The sequence below is a fragment of the Pipistrellus kuhlii genome, unplaced genomic scaffold (genome assembly GCF_014108245.1).
Source record: "Pipistrellus kuhlii isolate mPipKuh1 unplaced genomic scaffold, mPipKuh1.p scaffold_m20_p_1, whole genome shotgun sequence".
NCBI classification, from domain to species: domain Eukaryota; kingdom Metazoa; phylum Chordata; class Mammalia; order Chiroptera; family Vespertilionidae; genus Pipistrellus; species Pipistrellus kuhlii.
Genome location: NW_023425404.1, coordinates 62,883,704 through 62,910,569, shown reverse-complemented (window position 1 = coordinate 62,910,569; position 26,866 = coordinate 62,883,704). Strand labels below are relative to the sequence as shown.

At 50.1% G+C, this 26,866-nt stretch overlaps 1 protein-coding gene and 1 pseudogene across 3 annotated transcripts; one reads left to right on the top strand and one right to left on the bottom strand.

The window, feature by feature from the left end:
• Positions 1–377: 377 nt before the first annotated feature.
• LOC118724894 (GTP-binding protein REM 2) lies at positions 378–16,281 on the bottom strand. 3 transcript variants are annotated; one of them, XM_036448635.2, is made up of 12 exons: positions 15,712–16,281; positions 15,274–15,318; positions 15,098–15,133; positions 14,636–14,771; positions 12,365–12,555; positions 11,232–12,249; positions 10,764–10,893; positions 10,395–10,638; positions 2,942–3,283; positions 2,627–2,700; positions 1,725–1,932; positions 378–1,431 (listed from the first exon to the last, which is right to left on the bottom strand). In XM_036448635.2, exons 1-12 carry the CDS (start codon positions 15,743–15,745, stop codon positions 1,136–1,138), a joined length of 2,754 nt encoding a protein of 917 aa, XP_036304528.1. In that variant the 5' UTR covers positions 15,746–16,281; the 3' UTR covers positions 378–1,135. The 3 variants fall into 3 exon arrangements, with proteins under 3 accessions (XP_036304528.1, XP_036304520.1, XP_036304539.1); XM_036448627.2 differs by lacking the exon at positions 15,098–15,133 and adding an exon at positions 1,650–1,659 and having other exon boundaries at positions 378–1,487; XM_036448646.1 differs by lacking the exons at positions 10,395–10,638; positions 10,764–10,893; positions 11,232–12,249; ... (3 more) ...; positions 15,274–15,318; positions 15,712–16,281 and adding an exon at positions 4,492–5,157.
• A 7,094-nt stretch (positions 16,282–23,375) lies between these two features.
• Positions 23,376–24,554, top strand: LOC118714893 (annotated as a pseudogene).
• The last annotated feature ends 2,312 nt before the right edge of the window (positions 24,555–26,866 follow it).

Genomic DNA, 26,866 nt, shown 5'->3' with positions numbered 1-26,866 from the left:
GTCACAGCTGAATGTAGCTCTGGGAAATAAATGTAGCCTCTAGCCTGCTTCTTGCAGTATAAGGTAGGGTAAAGAGATGGGTACTTGGTACTACTGGGTCACTAAGTTACTAAATTCTAGCTGATAGATTACTTCAAGCTCCTCTCCAGGCCTGTTTCTTCAACAGCAAAGGCAACGGCACGAGTTAGACCCAGTTATCTCCAAGGGGCTGTGGTCACCTGTCACGGCCTACATCAGGACCAAGTCAGTTCTGAAGCCTCCCTAGAAATGTAGGTCCTTGCTCCTTAGGGCCTGAGTTTTCTTGTCTATAACAGACAAGAGTTTCCCACATCCATCCCTTGTGTGGGGGTGTTGAAAACAAAGTCAAAGTGAACAGGTGCAGTAGAAAAATTCTTTATTCTAAAGGGAAAGGTGGACCCTTGCTGGCACCTCCTGGGCCCTGGCCAAAGGGGAGTTACCACCCGCTCAGCAACTCACGCTGGCATCTGAAGGCAAAAGTCTGTCCACACCTTACCTTTAAGAGCCTTAAAGGGGAAGTGCCGTGGTGTAATGATATATCACAAAATCAATTCTCAAAAAATAGCACTACCAGGCCCCTGCCTTATTTAACTCCTTAAAGGCAAAGTGGACAAGTGCAGCAGATAAGAGCCAGAACGTTATAGGAAAAGTCTCCAAGAAGGGTCTCTGTGTCTTTACCTTTAAGAATCTCTTAAAGGTGAGGCATGTTCGTGCAGAGTACAAAGATGGAAAAACCCTGTAAAAGAGTCTACAAAGCACTTTTCCAGTTCTCGGTCTCAGGGTCTCTACAGAAGAGGTGGTGAAGCGCGAAGTAATGAACAAAACACTGTACCTTCCCGCCCGTCGGCGCGCCCGCCTTCGGGGCTGAGGCCCGTCTCTGGCGCCCGGGGCGGAGGCGGGCGTTTCGGAGGCCGCCCCCCACCCCTCTCACGCGGTCACCCCGGGGCGTCCGGGGAGTTTTTGGTTTCCTAGAGTCTACACCCTCCCCCCTCCGGCCCCGGCCGTCTTCACAAAGGAAGTCGGACAGGGCGCGGCGGGGCCTGGGGGGCGAGCCGAGAGCGGTGACCATGGCGACCACGGTGACCATGGCGACCGCGGTGACCATGGCGACCGCGGCTCAGAGCACGGAGAGGTCGTGACACGACCTGGAGCGCTGCTTGAAGAACTTGGCGTTGCGGGGCACCAGGTTGGCAAGGAAGCGCTTGGCCTTCTTGGTGAGGCTCTCGCGGCGCGCGGCGGGCGCGGGGCCCTCGGGGCTGCCCCGCTCCGGCCGCGGGCCCCCCGCGTGGCCGCGGCCCCGCCTCAGGCGGATCTGGCGGACGGCGCCCTCGAAGAGCTCCCGGGTGTTGTGGTGCAGCGCGGCCGACGTCTCGATGTGCTTGCAGCTCAGGGTCCCGGCCAGGTGGCGGCCCTCTGCGGGGAGGGGCGGGGTCAGGGTCAGGGTGTGCGGCGGGAAGGGTGCGAGGCCCAGAGGGACAAGTAGGGATCGTGGGGAGGGAAAAGGGGGGCAGTTGGAGAAGATGCGAGGGGGAGTGAAGGGAAGGGCTCCTCGGGGCCCCAGGCATGGGCACTGCGAGACTGCGGGGGCTAAATGCAGTTAAGTTTGTGCACCTGATAGCAGAAAGGCCGTATGGAAAAGGGGTGACTTGGAAGGGAGAAGATACCTTAGGATGGCAAGTAGGGATGATGAGGTTCAGGACACCCACCCTCCAGTGAGACCTCCCGGGAGCGGGCCAGGTCACTCTTGTTTCCCACGAGGATGACAGGCAGGTCGTGGTGGGGCCTCCCAGCTCGGAGTCGAAGGAGAGTCTCTGGAACTTTGGAGAAGCTTCGTCGGTCAGTGACTGAGAAGACGATGAGGAAGGCGTCCCCAGTCTGAAGGCAGTGGTCCTGCAGCCACCCAGCACCGTCCCCCTGCAGAGGGGCAGAAAGTCATAGAATGTCGGGCTGGGGAGCATGGGAAAACCTGCCAGGCACCTGCAATCTCAAGGACAAGGAATCGGGATGTGAGGGAGAAACCACCTGTTTAGAACAGCAGAGCTAGTGAATGGCAGTATCTCCATCTCCAGGGTGTGTTTGTGGGGGAGGTACGAGTTAGTAATGTGAGCCCCTCACTGGAGAGTTGGAGACATAGGATCCTAGGCTAGGTAGGGTAACCCGTCCTATTTTCTGATACACAATAAGCTCAAGAAAGTTTAAGAAATGACTGCTATTCAAGTGTTATGTAATCTGGTCTCTTGTTTCTATATAGTAACCATTTATATCCCTATGTTCACAAGTCCTCACTTTTTTCTTTTTCTTTCCCTGACATTCCAGAGCCCTGAGCCCCTGCCGGGTCAGACTCTTCCAGGCTGAAAAAAGTATGGGATAGGGTCCATTTCAGAATGTGTAGCCTGGATTTCATCTGCAGGGTTTGCCAAATTCAAATCCTAAACTTTCCTCTGGATCAGAAGACCCTGGAAGGAAGTGGCTCTTGTTGCCATGAAATGCACACTGTTGTGGGCCTTGGCTCTCTAAGATGATAACACAGCAGCCTTCCCCCAGGCTTCGCCCTTCCTCAGTTCTCCGGGGGTTCATCCCCTGCTCGGAGCCACGTGTTAGTTCTCACCTGTTCCCAGATGTCATAAACCACTAAAGTCACTTCCTCCTTGTCCACCATGATGCGTCTCTCATAGGTGTCCTCTGTGGGGAAGTAAGGACAGGGAATGGTGCCCATTAGGAAGCTCTCCACTCTTGTGAACCTGGTAACCAAGGACGCCTCAGATCCCAGAACCAGGGAGCGTCCTCCGGGGAGGATGCCACAAAAAGCATTGGAGAAACTTCTCTTAGGTTCTGGCTCCCAGGAGCTGCTCATGCCTTGAGCTCCTCCACCCCTGACCAGCTCTGGAGGCACCCTCAACCCCTGCAGGGCTCCCCCAAATACCTGGGTTCTCTGGCTCTTGAGCACCGTCTCCCTGGAGACCGCCAAAAGTGCCTGCTAAGGAGCTCTTGCCCACGCCACTCTCCCCCACAAGCATGACCTTGAAGATGGCATCCTTTTGGGTGGTGGCTGCCTCCCCTGAGCCCAAGGAGTCAGAAGAGCCAGAGGATGAGGCTTGAGGTGGCCAGTCAAGTTCATCTACAGCCTGGGCCCGCCGCAGCTGGTGCTTGTAGGGGACAGGCATGCTGCCCCTTCGTCTGGGGAGGCCAGGGGCAGAGGGCGGCCCGCTCCGGTCCAAGCCTGCCAACAGTTTCTCTGACTTCTTCAGCAGTGTGGCATTTGCTTCTGGGGGGCAAAGAGACAGAAGCTATGAGCAGGGGATGCCTAGCCTTCTGCAGAGGGCTCAGTCCTGGTGGTTCCAGCTTTAAAGGCCCAGCCGATGTCCATGACCCAGAAGGAGCCGAGAATCCTTAGTCTGACCCCTTCCACTGAAACTCCCCCAGAAGCCTGAACTGGTGCGGCACCAAAGAGCTGACCTGATGGCTTGTCCAAAGTGGCTCCAGCCATAACCTATTCAAAACTGCCCCTGCAGGGGAGGCACCTGTGTGCAGTCTTGCACACCCACTCACACTTCACACGGACACATAGGCACACTCTCTGGCCTGGGGGCTGCTCTTCCTTCGGCCAAGAAGCCCGGCCCCTGCTGCTTCCTGCACTGGCAACCCCCTGGCTTGCTGGCTCAGCGATGAGAAACTGGAGCGGCTGCCGTGTTCTGTGGGGGTGGGTAGCGGTAGTCAAAAACTTTGCGGGGAGCCTGATCCCAGGGAAGGTCCTTTGCGCTTTGAGATGTGTGCTTTGTGTCTCTGTGGGTGTGTGCATGCGAGAGGCTGCCTCTCCCGTGGCCCTGTAGGTGAGTATCCCCCAGTGCATGGCGGTGCGTGAGAATCCTGCATCCCTGGCTGTTTCAATGAGTTGGAAAAAATATTGTATTCATGGTGAGGAAGAGGAAGGATGGGAGAGGGAGAGAGAGGGAGAGGGAGAGAGCAGGAGCATAAGAGAGTGACAATGCATGGGTCAGGGTAACAGGAGGAAGATGGACAGACACAACAAAGGGGGATGGAGAGAGGCTGGAAATAGCCCAGGATCAATACTTGGCTAGCAGCCAGAGCCTCGGAGCTAAAGAAACCCTTACAACAGGTCCCCAGGGCAGCCCCTTGCCCGTGATTCCCCCGGCTCGGGGGCCGCCCCTTCCCTTTTCCCGTTCCTTTCCTCCTGCCTCTAGGGAACGAGTGGGACCTAGGGGGACAAGTACAAATTTCCCCAGCGTAGCTCTGAGAGTGAGGGGGAGGGGGCATTTAAGCAGCTCTTCTCCCCACCCCCCAGTCCAACCCCATTCCTAGTGTGAGTGGGAGGCTTCTCCCCTTTCCAAGGTGCTCTCTCCCCTTCTTGCTGTTTGGGTTCAAGCTCCTTTAACGCCTAGATCTGACCTCCCCACCAAAGCTTCGGCTCCCACCCCCATGGTTCCAGCCAAAACCTGCCACGCTCTGCCTCACCTGGTGTGGGCGTCCCTGGGGAGGAATTCTGGTGGCTACCGGAGGGGCAGAGAGCTGTGGTTTCCGTGTCCGCGTCCATGTCGGCGTCCAGGTCCGAATGCATCGGTGTGCGTGAGTGCGCAGCCCAGCGACCAGCAGTACCGCTATCTCATTCAGAGCACTGTCAGCTTTTCCCTTTAAATACCTCCCCCCCACGTGTCCTCCCCCCTAGACACCTGGGGAAATTGTCCCGCCCCTGATGAGGTCACACATGCTAATGAACAGTGATGTCAGCGGGATTCCCTCCTTTCTGCCCTCCCCGCTTTGTGTCGCTTCCCTCCGGGAGCACACACTGCAGAATCAGGGTAAGACACAATAGAACAAAGTCAGAGAGAAGAGACAGGGTCTCCGAGAAAGTGGGGCGAGGGTTTGGTGGGTGAGGGAGCTGAGGAAGGCAGGAGGCAGGGACACAAGGACCCAGGAGGTCTTTCTCCAGGAGCCAGGATTATGCATCTTTTATCTCTGTGTTCCCAGCCCCCTAGCCCAATATCTAGCCCGGAGTAGGTGCTCTGTGGCTAAATGGAGGTCTAGAGGCAGAAACCAAAAGAGGCACCCACCTTGCCACCAAGCTTCCCTGTCATCCTCTTCATCCCCATACCTCCCCTTCTAGGCTAAGGCCCAGAAAAGTACCCAGGTAGATGGGGCTTTAAAAAAAAAAAAAAAAAAAAAAAAAAAATATATATATATATATATATATATATATATATATATATATATATATATATATATATAAAATTGATTTTTCACTGAGAGGAATAGAGAGTTAGAAACATCGATGAGAGAGAATCATCTATCAGCTGCCTCTTGCACACACACACACACACACACACACTGAGGATGTGCCCGCAACCAAGGTACATGCCCTTGACCGGTATCAAACCTAGGGCCCCTCAGTCCGCAGGCCGACACTCTATCCACTGAGCCAAACCGGTTTCGGCTAGGTGGGGCTTTGAGGAAAAGGAGATGGTTGTTTTGTTTGAGCTGTTTCCTTAAGTCACCAAGTTCAGGTACTGCAAACCATTGAGGCGGCTTCCTCTTCCTCCCCCTCCCTGACAGGCTAACCAGCCGAGTGTTAATCAGAGCAGGAAAAAGGGGAGAGGCTAACTCTTTGGAGGTTCCCAATGCCAAGGTCAGGTATAGGATACGAGCCCCTCCCCTGGAGTCCCTCCCGGCCAGCCACCAGGGCTTCTGGCTACACAAGGCAGACACGATGTCTACCTCCTTTTGTAAAACCAGGATGGTGTCTCATTTACTGTTCCTTTCCTGCCCAATTATTCTTGGACTTCCTTCCTGACACCTGCAAGCACCCGAACATTGTGATTTCCTGATTTCCTAGCCCCTGCTGACCATTTTTGTCAGGTCTTCCTACAGTATCTTTTATCCTCATGGCTGTAGGCGGGTGGCCTGTCTCCAAATCAATAATGCAGCTGGAAAAAAAGTAGGGACATCAGGACTCCCACCTACATCTTTCCAATGCCAAAGATTGTTCTTCATCTTTGCCCTGTGCTGCCTTCCTTGTCTTAAATATTCCAACTGTCTCCTACTATTGGGAACAACCCATATTGCAGTCTTTGGTGGACTTTTCCAATCGAAGAGGCAAATGGTAATCCGACTAACATCTGGATACCAACTACAGGGCAACATTGTGGGGTCTAGTGGGAGCAGAAAGGACTCCTGAACAGGTACAATACTCATGTGCTTTACTCATAGGATAGACTCTCCAGTCTTTGATCATAGACTATTTATGTTATTCACAATATTAATGTGTCCATGTGTGTTCATGTACACATAGATCAGCACATTTAGAGCAGCAAGTGACCCTGATAGCCTGCTAGTAAGGGAAGCAACACCACAAAAACCTTTTAAAGCAGTCATAAGCATTTAAAAAGTGCTCTAGTATCATTTGGCATAAAGGCAACAGCCCCCTGGCGCTGTTATCACTTCTGAAAACATAGCTTAAGAGGAGCCATTGGTTTCTATGAGCGATCCTCAGCATCCCACAAACATTTATACTAGGTTCTGGCTCCCAGGGGCTGCTCCCATCCCTGACTCCCATCAGAGCTGAGCACTGTCTAGAGAACACCGATGAGCTAAATATGAATGTTATGTTTTAGAACGATTTCCTTCTAAAATGAGTTTAGAAAAAATTTAAATTATAAAGGTGTGAGCTTGATGTAGCTGGAAAACTCAATGAGATGGTTGGATTCCTTTTTCTGATACCAGATGAGCGAGTCGGGCTGCTGAACCCAGCAAGGCTCCTTGACCATGACTTCTGCCTGCCCTCCAACCAGCTTTAGGCTACAGAACAGGTTGGGTTTCACCTTAAACCACCATCTCTTTTTCTTACTGGTAAGGTGCTGTATACTTGCGCATCCATCTCCAAGCTCCCCCAGGAATGGGAGATCCTATGAAAGTGGGAAAGGGTGAGATTTGGAAGCCAACCAACCCAGGTTTAAATCTGCCTCTCCGTAGACTAGGCTGGTCCCTAATTCTTTGGGTGCTGCTTCTGACCCTGTGAATTGGCTTGTGTGTTATGATGCCTATGGCACAGCCTTGTCGTGAGGGTTGGCCACAAAGGATAATGGATTGACACTTAGCAGAGTGCCCAATTACTGGTGCTCCCACTGCCCATTCTATGTGATGGGGGACCCCCTTCCTTCCCAGTAGAGACTGGAACTTGATCAGGCCCAGATTTTGCTCAAGAACTGAATTCTGCCGAAACCGGTTCGGCTCAGCGGTAGAGCATCGGTCTGCGGACTGAAAGGTCCCAGGTTCGATTCCGGCCAAAGGCATGTACCTTGGTTGCGGGCACATCCCTGGTAGGGGGTGTGCAGGAGGCAGCTGGTCAATGTTTCTCTCTCATCGATGTTTCTGGCTCTCTCTCTCCCTTCCTCTCTATAAAAAAATCAATAAAATATATTTAAAAAAAAACACCCAAAACTGAATTCTGTTGTTCTCACATTTCTAGTCAATCCCCCTCTTAAGGTGAGACCACCACACTCCTCATTCAGCTCTGATATTGGGCACATAGATAGTGGTGTCCATCCAGATAGTGTTTGAAGTTGCCTCTTTTTCCTTGGGCCATGGTTAAAATAAACTTGGGTGAATGTTCCCCAATGTACCACCCTCTCCTAGGTAGGACCCTGTTTTATTAGATTTCTCTTCCTGCCTGTGCAAGGCCAATTCCTTCTCCCCACCACCTGGAGCGTCACTGTGGCTGCTAAGTGTTCCTGCTTGCATCTCCCAGAGCACACACACCCAGCACCCAGAGAAGGTTCTTTTAGGCTCATGAATCTATACACACAGGCCTTCCTAGTGAACTCTACCTTCAAGTTCTCCCTCCAGCATTCTGAATCTGTCCATTTTCATTATAAAAAAAAAAAAAAAAAAAAAAAAAAAAGGACAAGGGATGAAGATACCAGGTTGAAGGTTTTGAGATGGCTGTAGGCAAGACAGGAGGAGCAGGAAGAAGGTAGAGACCAGGTGGTGGAGGAATGGGAGGGGAAATCAACATTCCGTTTCACTGGGTCGGACATTGGTGGGACCCAGGATTGTTGCACTGGGGAAGGAAGGCCCAAAGGAAGAACAGTGAGCAAGAATGGAGATCTCTGGAGGCCCTTCTCCAAAGTCTGGAGAGGATCTGCAGTGAAAGGAAGTTGGGTCTTTCTGGAGCCAAGATGCCAGGGTCCCAGGACTGCACTATATACCCCTTTGTCATTCCTTAGGCTCTTGTTCACTGGGAAGGAGGAAACATTATGCAATCAGCACTGCATATAAGGATCTTGACAGGGTATAATCAACAGGGCCCTCTACCAAGGGGGTGAGGATAGGCCAGGCCAGGCCAGAAGGGCAAGGACAAGGTTGGGGGTTTCCCTGGGGATGGGGGGGAGTGCGTTCTGCCAGGGATGCCTCAGCTCTGCTCCTGAGGCATAATACTCACCCCCATATTTTCTTCTATATCCTTTGTCTGGATTTGCATGTCAAACTCTGGGACAGCTCTATCACCTTGCTTACCAGAGGCTGGGTTCCAACATTTCCACAGATCATTCTCTCCTCCATCACTCTCTCCAGCTCTTTGACTCTGGCTACTGCTTGCGTTCCTGCACCTTTTCTGAGATTCAGGGTCTAGCTTATAGCCTTCACTTTCAAGTCTGCTTATCCTGTGGACATTCAGCATGCCTGCAATCACAACTCTATTCCCACTACTGATAGTGTTCTAGCCTAGTTTGGGCCTTCTTCCAGGAAGACCTCTTAGATTTGGCCAAGTAGATGCCAGCATCTTCACACTCAGAATGTTTCTGATTTTTCTTTCAATTCACTTTTGCCTGCTTCGAGACAGCCTGCTAAAAATTCATCTGTCTTGCCTAGGGCAGACTGTAATTGGTGAGGGTAGAGGGCAGGAGTCACAGCTCCCATATTCCATCAGGGACCATGTGCTCCTGTGATGTGTACCCTGGGAGTACTCCACAAATGGAAACCATTCCAGCTACAGGGCCCAGCAGGCTCACCAGACTTCTGGCGTGGCAGGGAATAGAGGCTTGGTGTTCACCCTGGTGTCAATCCCTGTAGAGTTGGGCCCCAGGTGGTAAGTGAAGGTGAAAAGGGTTGTTTCTTAGGATCCCTAGGATTTTCTTACCCACTGAGTGGTAAAAACACCCCCACAAGTGTGTGTGTGATTAGATCAATAGGAAGAGGGCAGAGCAAAAACCTACACAGGAAGGAGCATAAGCTGAGACGGGTAGAGAGGCAGGGCTCAGGCTCACAGCTCATGTACAAAAATCTTAAATTTCTGATTCCTTTATTTTCAACCTTGACTTCTGGGCAATGACCTATCAGACAAAAGCATTTGTTGTGCTTCTTCTTTTTTTTTTTTTTTCCTTTTCTTTCTTTTGAGCCAGGCCCTATAGGAAGGATCACAGTTGGCAAAACCACAGTCCCTACCGAAATCCTTCCCTTGGAGCCTAGAGGTCTCCAGCCAATTAGCACGCAGGTGTTTAAGGCCACTTTGGTGGGGAATTGTTAAGGATGGAGTGTTCAGGCCTAAGACCTCTTACAGGCGTCTTCAAACTACGGCCCGCGGGCCACATCCGGCCCGCCAGGTTTTCTGGGCAGTGAGCACAGCCGAGGTGTTACAGTAGGAATTAGTAGTTCATATAGTCCGGCCCTCCAGCTCTCTGAGGGACCGTGATCTGGCCCCCACTTTAAAAAGTTTGAGGACGCCTGTTTAAGAACTTTACTTTTTTAAAAGCCACCCAAATGGTGGTGGTGTGAGGAGAGGGTGGTGGTGGAGAGACTGTGATCTCTGCCAGGTGCAAAGGGAGCTCTGAGCCCTCTCTCTGCCTGAGGGACACCTAACTTGACAGCAGCTACACAGGCCCAAAGGAAGGCTCACCACGTCCCCTCAGACCTAGAGCCGGGGAGGGAAGTGGTGGGAGTGAAGCTGAGCTGTTTTCTAAAGGTTGTTGTCATGTGACTAGAGCCCCCGGGAGAGTCTTGGTCACCTCAGGCAAGCAGTGGCTCGTCCTCCGCTTCAACTACCCAGACTCCTGGCTCAGCCAGTGGCACCAGCAGTACATCGTCTTCATCCTCTGGGGACAGCACTATTGTGTGGGGTTCAGGTGGGGTTTGGGTTGGTCCTGGGGGCCGGATTGGTCCTGGCGGCCGAAGGCCGGGCAGGAGGCGGCCTCGCAGGGCCTGTACCACTCCAGACAGCAGTGATGGTTCTAGGGGCACTGAAGGCAGTGGCCCTGGGGCCTCCAGGACAGCAGGGAGGGCTGGAGATATGCTGGCAGATGGGAGGGGAGCCTTGACAGGCAGTGGGGGTGCCTGTTCCCCATCCTGCCCACCTACTGCCCCAACCTCACGGGCTGGACCTGTGCTGCCATCTAAGGCTTCAAGGGGAGCGTCAGGAGGTGTGACTTGGGATCTGGCCTCAGGGGTTCGGGCTGGGGGGTTGGTTCGAGGAAGCAGGCCCCAGCGGCGGAGACGGCGCACCAGGCGGCGGACAGTGCGGCCGCGCTGGCGGCGGCGGGCACCTGAGGCACCCCCGGGAGTCATATCCTGTCGCAAGATCTGAAGCAGAGAACGCAGGTTGCCCAGCACCGAGTTCTGCAGGGAGAGGAGGAGACATCAGTCGGAGGGATGAGGGCCAGAAGCCTGAGAGGAGGAAGGGACAGTGGCAGGGTCACAGTGGGTTGGGGGCAGGATGAGCTAGAGTTGGGGTAGTGACTTACATCGTTAGGATTCTCCGTAGGGAAGTCCTCCACAGGTGGGATGGCGCCCTGGGCAATGAGCTGCCCATAAGAGGGGGGTGCCTGCTGCTGCACAATCTCAGCCTCCATTCGGGAGAGGGGGGCAAAAATGCTGGAAGGAATGAGGGCTGCTCAGTCACAGGTGGTCCAGCTGCAGGAGCCTGTCCCAGCCTGGACAGGCCTCTTCCCGCCACACCCAGGACCGGACAACTGAAGCTATACCACGGTTTTCCCAAAAGTCACCTGAGGTCCCCTCCTTCTTGAGATGGCTTTCAGAACATAGACCTGCTCTTTCCTCAAAGAAGAACCTCTTTCCCCAAGCTGGATAACCCCCCGAGCTAACCCATAAGCTGGTCACTGAACTATCCCCAACATGGCACCCTCCGGGTCTCCCGTGGCATCACCGGCCCTGTCTCACCCTCCAGCCCCCCTCCTCTAAAGCCAGCTGACCTGTACTCCTGGGTGCGAATGGCATAGAGCTTGCAGGTGCAGCCCAGAGCAATGACCAGCAGCAAACCGCACACCAGGCTGCCGATGACTGCAGCGGTAATGACCTTGCGGGGCAGGGCATAGGAGCAGTCCCACTCATCGCTGCCGTCAGCACAGTCTGGCTGCCCATCGCACACCCATGTCTCATACACGCATTTCTCGTCCCGACATCGGAAGTTGCCAGGCTGGCAGTGCCGGCAACGACTCTCATCTGCTCCGTCAGCACAGAAGGTCTGGTAGTTACAGCGGTCAGCAGGCAGGTAGCAGGCTGTGGCACTAGGGGTGCCAAAAGCCCCACAGGGATAGTGTCCAGGCGGGCAGCTGGGGCAGTTCTCCTCATCTGTGCCATCGGCACAGTCCCACGAGCCATCACAGCGCTGGGCCTCACTGTAGCAGCGCTCCCCGAGGCCCTCACTGGCCCCCAGGCCGGAGCCTAGGCCGCAAGGTTGGTCCCAAGGTAAGCAATAGCCCTGCACGTGGTAGGTGGCATTGAAGCCCCGACCACTGCTCCAAGGAACTGTGTGGTAGGCCACAATGGCCTGGCCAGACAGCGTCTCCACGGTGACAGCCTTGCCATTGTTGAAGCGGGTGAGCCTGCGCAGCAGCCGGGACGTTTTGGGGGGCCCAGGGCCATCGTACACATGCACTGCATCTTCATAGCCCAGATCCAGGGCTGTGAAGCGCACTGCTAGGCGCCGGCCGTCGTGGGGGTCCAGCAGCCAGAGGCAGGACTGGGGGCGGGAGACTGACACCAGGTGTGAGTATCCAGGGGAGGAGAAGACCCCATAGAAGTCTTCCAAGGTGTGATTGCAGGGTGGGGAGGGGTCAGAGGCAGGGACCAGGTCAGGGAAGGGATCTGAACTGCAACCTGCCTCATCCGAGCCATCTCCACAGGTATCGACCCCGTCGCAGTGCTGGGCGGAGGGCACACAGCGGTGGTTCAGGCACTGGAACTCCTCCTGCAGGCATATCAGCCAATCTGCAGAGGCACCAGGGAGAGGAGCTATGAAGCACGGGAGCTGGTGGGTCCTCCCTCCTCCCTGGGGGTTCCACTGCCTGTGTCCATAGCCCCAGGGACACCCTGTCCAGTCTACCTTGGCTGTAGGAGAGCAGAAAGCCCTGGCCCATGGGTGCTCTGGCCCCGGCGTAGCTGTAGGTGATGGTGACATTGCCCCCAGGCAGCTGCAGAGGGCTGGCCGGTGCCTCGCACAGGGAGATCTGTGGCTGGAGAGGGGAGCGCAGGATTAAGCGCTCTGAGCCACAGGCCAAGTGCAGTTTTTGGAACCTACAGGGGTGGAAAGCAGGATGTGATATTCTTTCTTTGTTGATCCTCACCCGAGGATACTTTATTTGTTTTAGAGAGAGGAATGGAGAGAGAAAAAGATAAAAATATCAACATGAGAGAGAAACATCAATTGTTTTGCCTCCTGTATGAGCCGTGACTGGGGATGGATCCCGAAACCTAGGAATGTGTCCTGACCTGGAACAGAACCCACAAACTTTTTGGTGTACGGGACGATGGTCCACCTAACTGAGCTACACCGCCCAGGGCTGTGAGATAGTTCTGACTACTACCGCTGGCTTCTTCCTCCCCCAGGACTTTTCTACCCGCAAAAGCATGAGCATCTACTTATCCACAACTCAAATAGCTAAGTGAAAATTCAGTCAGCTAAATTCCTTGGTAGTCGATGGCACTCATCCTACCAGAGGCCAGTGGCACCTTAAGACTATATGATATATCCCAGATTCCCATGGAAAAACAGTCTTGTCTTCTGGGACTGCAACATGAACAGGAGTACTGCTTTCCAGCTGTTGCAGCTCTGTCGCTCAAGTACAGTGTTAGCAGGAACTGACAGCAACCATACAGTTCCATTAACCAGAACTTGCCTTCCCTCCACATGCCTGGGAGTGAGGCTTGGATCACCATGCACTTTGATCCCTCTGCTCCAAAAGCCTCTCCACAGATTTCCTTCTCCATTCCCCTACCCCTTTCTGGGTAAATACATGAAAAGTGAACTGTGTGAAGCAAATAGCCAGAAACTTAATTAACATGGGCCCAACCTCATGGCCCAAGGTTGGAGGAGCCTGGGAGACCTGGATTATTCACGAGATCTGGGGAGGCTGAGGAATGGTCTAGCTGATAAGGGAATAGCTCTGAGTCCTAGGTAAAGATGTGCAAGGATTAAGGACTTCCTCAGAGCAGCCATATAGGAACCCAAGGATGTTTCTAGAATGAGTGTTTTTGTTTTGTTTTGTTTTGTTTAAATATATTTTATTGATTTTGTACAGAGAGGAAGGGAGAGAAATAGAGAGTTAGAAACATCAATGAGAGAGAGTCATCGATCAGCTGCCTCTTGCACACCCCCTACTGGGGATATGCCCACAACCAAGGTACATGCCCTTGACCGGAATCGAACCCGGGACCTTTCAGTTCCCAAGCTGACGCTCTATCCAACCGGTTTCGGCTAGAATGACTGTTGACCTTCAGAGATGACCATCCCCACCCAGATCCAATTCACTGTGTCTGGTTCAGAACAAGGAAGGCTTTTAGGACAGATGAAGCCAGTGGTTCCCAACGTGGGGCACAATTTGATTTTTAAGAAGGGCAATTTGAGGATGAGTTATTAACTGAGTATTTTGCATTTCTTATGATTCTAGGGGCCTCATATAAATATATATTGTGACATATTAATGCATTTCAATTCTCTATGATATGTTTTGAAACTTTATTTGCTATTTTTTCATATCAATTCATATTATTACTAGAGGCCCGGTGCACAAGGTTCGTGCACTGGTGGGGGGTGTGGCCTGCGGGGATCGGCCTGCTACGGGAACAGCTATGCATCTGAAATGATCATGAGTGGCTGTGGACCCGCCCTCTGAGTGGCTGCTCCCACTGTGGTCAGTGCACATCATAGCAACTAGTCGACCAGTCGTCCTGGTCATTCCACCATTCAGTTGCCTGGCTTTTATTATGTAGGATTATCATTTAAACAATTTCTTACTGGTTGCTTCCTCAGTACTTCAACCATCTTTTTGTTCTTTTATTTTTCTCTTTCATGGATGCCATGCTCTTTAGAAGCTTGTTTAGAACAAGTTAATGGCCTTTTAGGCTTCCTCCACTTGAATAGGAGTACACTCTTTGGGAAATAAGAATTATATGTCATGGGGGAGGCGGGGGAATCAGGATTTTAGAGATGCTTAGGTGGGGCATGGCCAAAAAAAGGTTGGGAACCACTGGATGAGGCCAAATCAAATTCTACTCTTCCCCCTGTTGACAGAGATGGGAATTCCACAAAGAAGGTTTCCCCATGAGGAAGCTGGGAGGAGCAGGGAGAGGAATAGAGTCTGGCCCTGTTGCTCACCTGATCATCACTGTCTGATCCTTGCTGCCAGGGATGAGCCAGGTGCAGTTGGCAGGGGAGCTGTGGCTGTCGCGGCTCAAGGGCCTCTGTAAGGTGCCCTGTACTTCCAAGATCACTGCTGGAGGGTCTTCACAGGCTGGTGAGAGAGGCAGAGACACTGGCTGAGAGTGTTACTATCCTATCCCTCCCCAGACTTGAAGCCCCCAAGGTCCTGGTCTCTTCAAGAAGGAGCATATCAACTTGCCCTCCTTCCCATACTTGATGTAGTCATAGCCTTCAGTGGCTCCCCTTCCTCCCACAAGCATCATAGCTTCGCCTTAAGTACCAACAGTATATACAATCTGATGTCTGCTTTGTGTCAGCCCTTGGACCAGGAGGAACCGAAAATACTGTCTCTAGCCTCAGGGAGACTAGGAGATCAAGCATGGCGACTGGGGGAAACACAAAATTGTACCTAAGTACCAGGTGAGGGTTCACACGGGGTCTCAGTTTCCCCACCTGTGAAATAAAGGGTGGATACTCTCCACTCAAAAACTACGCAGGTACAGTAAGAATCTAGGGAAGAGAGACTCCTTCCCGTGGGGCTTCCCTCCTTTTACCAAGCCCCGAGTCCCCAGAGGCATGCATCATCTACTCACCAGGATTTGGGAAAAGGATCCGGTCTGGATGGGCCAGCGCGCCTCCTAGAGGGAGAGAGAGAAAGGGCAGGAGAAGGAGTCATTTTTAGAAGTTCGCTCCACCTGTCCCACTCCGGGAGGGAAGGAGCCAGCTGGGACTTCCGGGTAGTTTGTGGGAGGGGGTGCGGGAGCAGGGGGAGACTGCAGTTCGCGACCTCGGGCAGCATAGCCTGAGGGGTGGGTGCGGGGGCCTGGGTGAGCCAGAGGGAAGCTGAGGGCAGAGACTTCGGGCTTCCCAGGGGCTGGGCGGGCAGCGCTGGGGGCGGCGGGGGACGGGAGGCTCGGGCTGGCCGGGGAGGGCGAGGGGCCTCGGAGGAGGAAAGCGCAGAGCGTCCGGGGGTGACAGCCGGGGGCGAGGGTGGGGGCGGGAGAGGAAGAGGAGTCCTGTTTGCTTCTCACCCAGGAGGAGGAAGAGGAGGCTGAGCGGCGGCATCCTGAGCGGCCCGCTGGGGCAGAAGTCCGGCAGCTTCCGTGGTCTACCCGGCGGGGAGGAGGCGCCGCTCCGCGCGTCCCGGGCCCGCAGGGCCGCCTCCCCGCGGGGGCTCCATGGCTCGGGCCGCTCTCGGGGGGCCAGGGCTGGGGGCGGGGCGGCGCCTCTCGCCAACTTCGGCGCTGTCTCCCCGGCGCCGCCGCCCGCTCTCGCGCCGTCCCTCCCCTCTCGCCCGCGGCCCGGCCACCCGCTCGAGGCCCCGTCGGGCGCACCCTCGCCCGGAGCCCGTCCGCAGGCCGCGAGCGCCGGGGGCCAGGCCCGGCCGCCACCTGCCGGCGCCGGAGGCCGCTTCCTCTCGGAGCCAAACTTTGCCGCCCGCACGGCCGGCCCGGGCGGCTCACCTTCCTCCCCGCGCGTCCAGGTTGCGGAGCTGGGACGGGATCGGGGACGGGATCGGGGACGGGGACGCCGCGGCCCAACTCCCGGCCCTTGCCCGGGCGGCACCCCAGCCCGCCCCGGGGTTGGAGCAGCCGGGCGGGGGCGGGGGGCGGGCCAGGCCGGGCCCCACCTCCGCCCCGCGCTTGCGCCCCGCCCCGCCCGCGCGCCTTAACCCCTCTCAGCGCTGCCCTGGCCGGTTGGACCGGCTTCGGGACGGGGCGCTCAGTCTCGGGCCTCCGCTCGGCTTTGTTGACCCCTTTCGGTGTGACACGGCGGTGACAGGACACGTCGGTGAAAAGACAACTGCGAGTCCCGTAACTGCCGCGTCTTCGCTTCCCGTGGATCCTGAGCGCCCAGGGCTTCCTTGTCCGAGGGCCCGGAGCCGCCGCGGAGGGCGTGCGCCGCTATTACAGACATTACGTCTCGAGGTTCGGACTCTGGGTGCCCGTCACGCCGGCCGCCCCGCCTCTTCTCGGGAAACTGAAACTTCCTGTTTACCTTTGTACCCACGGGCTTCTCCCCTGTCAGGACTCAATAAATGGCAAATAAGAGAGTAAATGTGCCTTTCCCACTTGCTGGCGTTGTGATCTTGAGAAAATGACTTAGCCTCTCAGTTACACATGGGGGTAATAATAGTGCACCTTCCTCGTGAGGATGTTGTCAGCCCTTTAGGGAGGAGATAATGCAAGGTGAGCACACAGGAAGTGTGCCGTACCCGGTAATAATATTATTACTACTATTATTATGATTAGTCACAGGAGATATTTCTAATTTATGTGGGCTTGAGGTTACCGATTGTCTGTGACACTGTTGGTAGTAAACGTAAACAATACAACAGCAAACACCTTTTGAGCTTTTTTTTTTTTTTCCTTTACATTTCAGGTACAAATCTAAGCACTTTTTCAAATGTTTGCTCTTTTATTTCAACAATCTTGTGAGGTAAGATTCTATTGTTCCTCCCATTTTACATATAAGGAAACTCCGGGTGCAGAAAGGTTAAGTATTTTGCCCACGGTCATGGATCTAGTAAATACTGAAACAAAGGTTTGAACCTAGGTGATCTGGTTTTGGATAGAATGTAACCCTTGGATCCTTGCTACTCTCACCTCTTACAAATGATACAAAATAGTTTTATGTTGATTTGTTCAAAACTGGGACCTCAGCAAGGCCTGAAGATGTAGAGCTGGTCATAAAAAGGCCCTTACTTCCACTTGGACCCATGCCCGACCTCTCCCTGGACTCTACTGCAGCCCTTGGGATGAATGAGGGGTGAAATAGAATCCTGAATGTAGGAGGAGGGTGTTGAGCAAAGGGAAGAAGGGCTGAGAGGTTGGGAAAATTAAAATTATTTAAGTCCAAAAAGCGATTATGGAGCTTTCAGTAGATTGCCTGGCTATGTTGTCTATGCCGGATACTTGGCATATGCCTGTAACTCTTAAGACTTCACTTTAGCTTCAAGGAACTTTCAGTCTAGTTGGAAAGAGAGGTCAGATACCTAAATTAAAAAGCCAGCAATAGCTCATTTTCCTCAATGGTTCTATTCCCAGGCAAGGGCACATACCTCGGTTGCAGGCCCCATCCCTCGGCCAGGTCAGGGCTTGTAAGGGAGGCAACCAACCAATATGTCTCTCTCACACCTATCTTTGTCACTCTCTCTCTTCCCTTCCTCTCTCCCTTCCATTCTTTCTATAAATTCATGAAAAAATATCCTGGGGTGGCCTGGCTGGTGTGGCTCAGAGGTTGAATGTCAACCCAGGAACCAAAGGATGGCTGGTTAGATTCCTGGTCAGAGCACATGTTTGGGTTTCAGGCTGGATCCCCTGGTGGGTGGGAAGGGGGGGCATGAAGGAGGCAGCAGATCTATCGATGATGTTCCTCTCTATCAATATTTCTATTTCTCTACCCATCGCCCTTCCTTTCTCTAAAAACAAAGAAAGAAAGAAAATATATTTAAAAAATATCCTGGGATGAGGATTTAAAAAATAAGTAAAAAAACAGAGAGCCATGGGGAGTACCCATGGGAGCCAGCATGTGGGTGGTTAAAAATGTGGAAAGGAAGCAGGACAGATGGTGGTGAGACTGGAAGAGTTGTTGGGGGCAGGGGAAGAAAGAAGGGAGCCCATAGTCTGAGATGCTGAATGAACAGAAATTTTCAGAAAATAAAATCAAGATCTATGCTGTTAGGAGCAATCATCATCATTACTACCACTATTATCATCAAGAAATGGCACCAGGGTAAAACAAACTTTCATTCTATAAATATTTACTAGACTAACTTACAAGTGCAAGACACCATGTTAGACATTTTAAAAAGTGAACTAAAAAATGGCGGTAGAGTAGGGGATGCTGCACGGACATGCTCCCAGGAACAAGCTGGAATTACAACTGAAATATGGAAAGGTTTCCTGAATAATAAATGGAAAACTCAGAGGAGAGAACCCTGATACCCAAGGACTGAAGGTGGAGACCACATAGAGACTGGTAGGAGAGGCAGGGGCATGAAAGGGCTGGCCGGGCACCCAGAGACAGCAACTAAAGTCCCAGAGAGAGATCTCAGCTGAGGGGGTTGGGGTGCTACTGAGAACTCTGGAATCTAATCCTGAAGCTGGGCTCCTCAGCAGAGAGCACATCACAGCTAGCTGTGAAAAGCAGTGGGGTGCTGTCTGCCAGGGAGTGGCAGCTGAAAGTTCAGGCACCCACTTAAAGGGCCAATGCACAAAAATTCCCTGTGGAGCCACCCACCTTGTGCTCTGGCAGAGGGAGGGTGAAGTGGATTGAAGCTGTGAGCAGAACCCAGGACTGGGGACTTGGGGGAAAGAGCTCAGAAGGCAGATACTCCAAGTTTCCTGAGCTGAGTCATTCCCTCACACAGCAGAGGACATCTATCTCTCCCACATAGACACCTGCCTTGCCTAGGGCAAAGACAGTTGACACACCCTATTGGAAAACACCTTGCCCTGAGGCAACTTAAGAAAATAAAAGTAACAATTAGCCTCTAGGCAAAATCAACTGTCCCACCCTGTTGAAAAAAAAACAAAACAAAAACAACTCTCTTCATACCTGAGAATGATTGCCTGTTGGAAATTCAAGTTGACATCCTATTAGTCTGTAGACAAAGGCGGTCTCTGGAGGCTTTGGGTCTTTGCCTGATCCAATTAGAAACAACTTTTAACACTGTCCTGCACTAGAGATTGAGAGGTATAGAGGATCTACCTAATACATAGTCACAAACCCAAACAGACTACCAAAATGAAGAAACAAAGAAACAACTCCCAAATGAAAGAACTAGCAAATCCTCCAGAAGAAGTGATAAATGAAGCAAAGATAAGAAATTTATCTAAAACAGAGTTCAGAGTAATGATGTTAAAAATGCTCAACAGTGCCAAAGCCGGTTTGGCTCAGTGGTAGAGCGTCGGTCTGCGGACTGAAAGGTCCCAGGTTTGATTCTGGCCAAGGGCATGTACATTGGTTGCGGGCACATCCCTGGTAGGGGGTTTGCAAGAGGCAGCTGGTCAATGTTTCTCTCTCATCGATGTTTCTAGCTCTCTATCTCTCTCTCCCTTCCTCTCTGTAAAAAATCAATAAAATATATTTTTAAAAAATGCTCAACAGTAGGAAAAAAGGTATAGTAACTATGAAAAAGGAACAGTCTGAGTCAGGGGTCCTCAAACTTTTTAAAGTGGGGGCCAGATCACGGTCCCTCAGAGAGCTGGAGGGCCGGACTATATGAACTACTAATTCCTACTGTAACACCTCGGCTGCGCTCACTGCCCAAAAAACCTGGCGGGCCGGATCAGACTCCTCTGAGGGCCGCATGTGGCCTGAGGGCCGTAGTTTGAAGACGCCTGGTCTGAGATAAAGAATGACATAACATAAATAAAGAACACATTGGAAGGAATACACAGCAGATTAGGGAAAGCTGAGGATCAAATCAATGAATTAGAAGGACAGCTTAAGGGAGCTGTGGGACAATGTAAAATGTAACAATATTAAAATAGTAGGAGTGCCAGAAGAGGCAGAAAGGAAGAAATAGAAAAGGTGTTTGAAGAAATAATGGTAGAAAACTTCCCTAACCAGGCAAAGGAAAAAGTCACATAAGTTCAGGAGGCACAGAGGACCCCAAACAAGAACCCAAAGAGATCCAAGCCCAGATACATCATAATTAAAATGCCAAAAATTAAAGACAAAGAGAGAATCTTAAAGGCGGCAAGAGAAAAGAAAATGGTTACCTACAAAGGAATCCCCATAAGGCTGACACCTGATTTCTCATCAGAAACTCTACAGGCCAGAAGGGAATGGCATGAAGGAATGGCATAGCAAGAATCTGAGACCAAGATTACTATATCCAGCAAGGCTATTATTCAAAATAGATGGTGAAATAAAGATCTTCTCAGACATAAAAAGGCTAAAGAAGTTCATCATCACCAAGCCAGCACTACAAGAAATGTTAAAGGGATTGCTGTAATGGATTGCTGAGAAGAAACAGAAAGAGAAACCTAGCCATACAGAATTAAAATAGCTATCGATAAGTACCTCTCAATAATAACCCTAAATGTAAATGGATTAAATGCTCCAATCAAAAGATGTAGGGTAGATGAATGAATACAAAAACATGACCCAACTATATGCTGTCTACAAGAGACCCACCTCAAAATAAAAGACACACACAGTATGAAAGTGAAGGGATTAGAAAAAAATTTCCATGCAAATGGAAAAGAAAAAAAGCAATACTCATATCCAACAAAATAGACTTTAAAAGCATCATGCTAAATAAAATAAGCCTGTTGGAGAAAGATAAATATCATATATTCTCATTCATTTGTGGAATATAATAAACAACATAAACTGAAGAACAAAAATAGAGCCAGAGGGGAAAAATATTCTAGAATATAATAAAGTAATTTTGTTATTTGCAGAATTTTAATATTTCCTACAACTTTTGTGATACCATACTATGTTATTACAGTTTTGGGAATATTGTTATACTTAAAATCCTTTTATTCTTTAAATGTTAATGTTTATTGCATGTAACATTACTATATTTAAGATAGTTTTTCTTGAAATATTAAGGTTTATTGTATGTAACATTATTATATTTAAAATTATTTTTTTTAAATAAAAAACTGGAGTGGGGGGAGAGAAAAAGAGTGAATTTAAGTTAAAAAAAAAATAAGATGAGGAAGAAATTAATGAGGACCAAGGTACTTATAAAGAGTTTAAACTTTAATTTGCTTAGTGATTTTAAGAGTCCAAGCTCCCATAAATCACATCCTAGACCATTAAGTACACTTAAGAATGGGTCTATGGAGATGTTCTTGGAACTCTTTGAAGAATTATGAAAAATATGGAAGCATTGGAAAATGGGCAAGTGCTTGGCTTTCCAAATGACAACATATAACTTTTATAGAGTACTCATCACATGCTCAGCACTGTTCAAAGTACTTCATATAATTCTCATTCAATCCTCACCACACCTCTGGGGAGTAGGTGTTATATTTGTCCTTGTTTTATAGTTGAGGAAACTAGAGGTATGTGCAGGAGACAAGGTTCTATGGTCTGAATGTTTGTGTCACCCCAAATTATTTTTTAAAACAATGTGTTTTAGCCGAAACCGGTTTGGTTCAGTGGATAGAGCATCAGCCTGCAGACTGAAAGGTCCCAGGTTCGATTCTGGTCAAGGGCATGTACCTTGGTTGCGGGCACATCCCCAGTACGGGGTGTGCAAGAAGCAGTTGATCGATGATTCTCTCTCACTGATGTTTCTAACTCTCTATCCCTCTCTTCCTCTCTGTAAAAAGTCAATAAAATATATTTTTTAAAAACCAAAACAATATGTTTCATTAATTCTTTTAGAGAAGAGGAAGGGAGAGGGAGAGTGAAATAGAAACATCCATCAACTGCCTCCTGCATGCCCCTTACTGCAAGCTTGAAACCCCAGGCATGTGCCCCAGCCAGGAATCAAGCCGGTGACCTTTTGGTTCATGGGTCGATGCTCAACCACTGAGCCATACCACCTGGGCTCTTTAAAAAACAACAGCTATATCGGGGAGGGGAGGAAGATCTGGGGGAGATAATAGATCAACCGAAGGACTTGTGTACATGCAAATAAGTACAACCGATGGACATAAAACTCTGGGGAGGGAGGGTATGAGGAGGGCAAAAAAAAAAACACAACAATAAAATATATTAAAAAAAAAAAAAGAAATAAAAAGCATCATGGGAACAAACGACAATGAAAACACACAATCCAAAATCTAATGGACATAGTAAAAGCAGTCTTGAAGGGACGTTCATAGCTCTACAGGCCTAACTAAAACAACAAGAGAAAATGGTAATAAATTATCTCACCCTAGAACTCAAAGAGTTAGAAAGAGAGAAACAAAAAAAGCCCAGCATAAGCAGAAGGAAGGAAATACATAAAGATCAGAGTAAAAATAAATGACATAGAAACAAACAAACAAAAAAAATACCAAAGATCAACAAAACCAAGAGCTGGTTCTTTGAAAGGATAAACGAGATTGATAAACTTCTATCCAGGCTCACCAAAAAGCAAAGAGAGAGGACCCAAATAAACCAAAATCAGAAATGAAAGAGGTGCCCTGGCTGGTTTGGCTCAGTGAATAGAGCATTGGCCTGAGAACTGAAGGGTCCCAAGTTCGATTCCAGTCAAGGGCACATGCCCAAGTTGTGGGCTTGATCCCCAGTTGGGGGTGTGCAGGAGGCAGCCAAACAATTATTCTCTTTCATCATTGATGTTTCTAGCTCTTTCTATCCCTCTCCCTTCTTCTCTGAAATCAAGAAAAATACATTAAAGCCAAAACCGGTTTGGTTCAGTGGATAGAGCATTGGCTTGTGGACTGAAGGGTCCCAGGTTCGATTCCAGTTAGGGGCATGTACCTTGGTTGCGGGCACATCCCACATTCCCAGTTGGGAGTGTGCAGGAGGCGGGTGGTCCGATGTTTCTAGCTTTTTATCCCTCTCCCTTCTTCTCTGTAAAAAATCAATAAAATATCTTAAAAAAGAAAAAAACAAAACAAAACAAAAAAACAAAAAAACCCAACAGCTATATCAATAAAAATACCAGGTTTAGGGCCTGGCCCGGTAGCTCAGTTAGTTGGAGCAGCATCCTGATATGCCAAGGTTGTGGATTGGATCCCTAGTCAGGGCACATACAGGAATCTACTAATGCCGGTAGTAGTGGCAGGAAGTGGGCTACAGGAGGGCCACGCCTTGGTGCAGCAAACCCAGAGGAAATCGAAGGCATCAGAACTGCCATCATGACTGTGGGCAAGAGCAGCAAGATGCTGCAGCACATTGATTACACTGTAATCAATTACAGGATGAGCTGCATCCTGCAAGATGGTCGTATCTTCATTGGCACCTTCAAGGCTTTCAACAAGCACTGATTTTTTTTTTCTTTATTGATTAAGATATTATATATTTGTTCTCATCCCTGCCCCCATTGCCTCCCTCCAAACATGCCCTCACATCACCCCCTGTTGTCTGCATCCATTCAAGCATATGAATTTGAGCCGAAACCGGTTTGGCTCAATGGATAGAGTGTCGGCCTGCAGATTGAAAGATCCCAGGTTCGACCCGGTCAAGGGCATGTACCTTGATTGTGGGCACATCCCCACTGGGGGATGTGCAGGAGGCAGCTGATCGATGTTTCTAACTCTCTATCCCTCTCCCTTCCTCTCTGTAAAAAATCAATAAAATATATTTTTTAAAAAGCATATGAATTTGATCCTATGTGATTGTGATGAATTCAGGAAGAGCAAGCCAAAGAACTCAAAACAAGCTGAAAGAGAAGAGAAATCAGTCCTCAGGCTGGTGCTACTTCGAGAAGAGAGCCTAGTCTCAATGACAGCAGAGGGAACTCTTCCCAAAGATACTGGCATTGCCCTGAGTGCCACTTGCTGGAGCTGCTCGGTGCCAGGGATTGGCAGGGCTGCTGACAGGCCCCAGGCCCCTGCAGGACTTGCTAGGCCAGTTCGTGGGGTTGGTGGACCATCCCATCAGGTAGTGACCCTATAAGCAAGAGGGATTGTTGCAACTGCTGCAGCTGCTGCCACAGCTAGTGTTGCAGGGGCCCCATCCCAGTACCACCGAGCTGTGGAGGTCCTCCCCCACCTATCAGCTGAGGGGCACCCCCTCCAGGCGTGATGGGCCCACCTCCTGGTATGAGACCTCCCATGGGTCCCTCAGTGGGGACCCCCCTGGACGAGAAACTCCAGTGGGCATCCCCCTCCAGGAATGTGGGCCCCCTCTGCCAGGATTTGCAGCCACCAAAGCCCTAGTCTCATCTTGGCCCTCCTCAGCTCCCTGCCTGTTTCCTGAAAGCCTGCACATAATAAAAAACAACAACAGTTGAATCTAAAAATATTTATTTGTGTGTGGTCTGTGAAATAAAATTTCTTTTTTAAAACATATTTTTATTGATTTCAAAGAGGAAGGGAGAGGGAGAGAGAGATAGAAACATCAGTGATGTGACAGAATCATTGATTGACTGCTTCCTGCACACCCCCTACTGGGGATTGAGCCCAGAACCCAGGCATGTGCCCTTGACCGGAAATGAACCCGGGACCCTTCAGTCTGCACTCTATCCACTGAGCCAAGTTGGCTAGGGTGAAATAAAACTTCTTAATAAACTCTTAATAGGATGTATTAAAAAAAAAAAAGGAATCAACAATAAATGCATAAATAAGTGGAACAACAAATTGATGTGTCCCTGTACTCAAAATCAGTTAAAAAACAAACAAGTAAGCAAACAAACAAACAAACAGGTTTTACATGCATGAAAGCTGCAAAAACCAATAATGCTAGATACTGAATTTATATGGCATTGTCCTTTGAACACTGCCCCTCCAAATTCTTTTTCTTAATTTTAATTGTTGAGATTATTACAGATGTCACTTTTTTATTCCCATTGCTCCCCTCCACTCAGCTTCCAGCCCTCCCCAGGCCTTTGCCATCCTATTGTCTGGGTCCCTAGGTACTGCATATATACATATAAAATATCTCTTCCCACCTCCCCCCAACTTCCAGCTGAGAATCATCAGTCTATTCCATTTCCATGCCTCTGATTCTATGTTATTCACCAGTTTATTCTGTTCATTAGATTTCTTATTCTCTTATTTTGATATTTAGATTCAATTGTGTGTTTTTTTTGTGTGTGTGTTTTTTTTCCTTACAAATCCTTGTGTCGAGGGCTGACTTTCAATAGATCGCAGCAAGGGAACTGCTTTGCTACGTACGAAACCCCGACCCTAGATTCAATTGTTGATAGGTATGTATTTATTGCCATTTTGTTGTTCACATATTTAAAAAAAATATTTTTATTGATTTCAGAAAGAGGAAGGAAGAGGGAGAGAGAGATTGAAGCATCAATGATGAGGGAGAATCATTGACCGGCTGCCTCCTGCACACCCCCACTGGGGATTGAGCCTGCAACCTGGGCTTGTGCCCTTGACTGGAATCAAACCCAGGACCTTTCAGTCTGCAGGCCAACACTCTATCCATTGAGCCAAACTGGATAGGGCTTGTTCATATTTTTTATCTTTGTCTTTTTTTTCTTCCTCTTCTTAAAAAAATATTTGTCAGCCCATCCCTTTGAGCACTTCTGTCTGGGAGAAAGCTGTCCCTGAGTTCCTGACCCAATGCCAGACAATCTAGTTCCTCCTTCTATGTGTCTGTGCTCCTCAGAGCCTGGCCCTGGTGCTAGAGCTCAGAGGAAGCAGGACCTTGTAAGTTCAGCTTTTTAAGAGGAACAGCTGGATCTCCAGCATCGTCTGTGTCACTGAGCCCCAATCCACACTGCCCATAGTTCTTTTATTTAAAAAAATATTTTTATTAATTTCAGAGAGGAAGGGAGAGGGAGAGAGAGATAGAAACATCAATGATGAGTGAGAATCACTGATCAGCTGTCTCCTGCCCGCCCCCTACTGGGGATCAAGCCTGAAAAGATACGAGGAAATTGCTAAAAGAAATCAGCACCTACATTAAGAAAATTGGCTACAACCCTGACACAGTAGCATTTGTGCCAGTTTCTGGTTGGAATGGTGACAACATGCTGGATCCACGTGCTAATTGCCTTGGTTCAAGGGATGGAAGGTCACCCGTCAAGATGGCAATGCCAGTGGAACCACACTGCCTGAAGCTCTGGATTGCATCCTGCCACCAACTCGTCCAACTGACAAGCGCCTGAGTCTGCCCTCCAGGATGTCTACAGAATTGGTGATATTGGTACTGTCCCCGTGGGCTGAGTGGAGACTGGTGTTCTCAAGCCAGGCTGGTGGTCACCTAGGCTTTGCTCCAGTCAATGTTACAACTGAAGTAAAGTGTGCTGAAATGCACCACGAAGCTGTGAGGGAAGCTCTTCCTGGGGACAATGTGGGCTTCAATGTCAAGAACGTGTTTGTCAAAGATGTTCGCCGTGGCAATGTGGCTGGTGACAGCAAAAACGACCCACCGCCGGGACCGGTTTGGCTCAATGGATAGAGCGTCGGCTTGGGGACTGAAGGGTCCCGGGTTCGATTCCGGTCAAGGGCATGTACCTTGGTTGCGGGCATATCCCCAGTAGGGGGTGTGCAAGAGGCAGCTGATCGATGACTCTCTCTCATCGATGTTTCTAACTCTCTATCTCTCTCCCTTCCTCTCTGTACAAAATCAATAAAATATATTTAA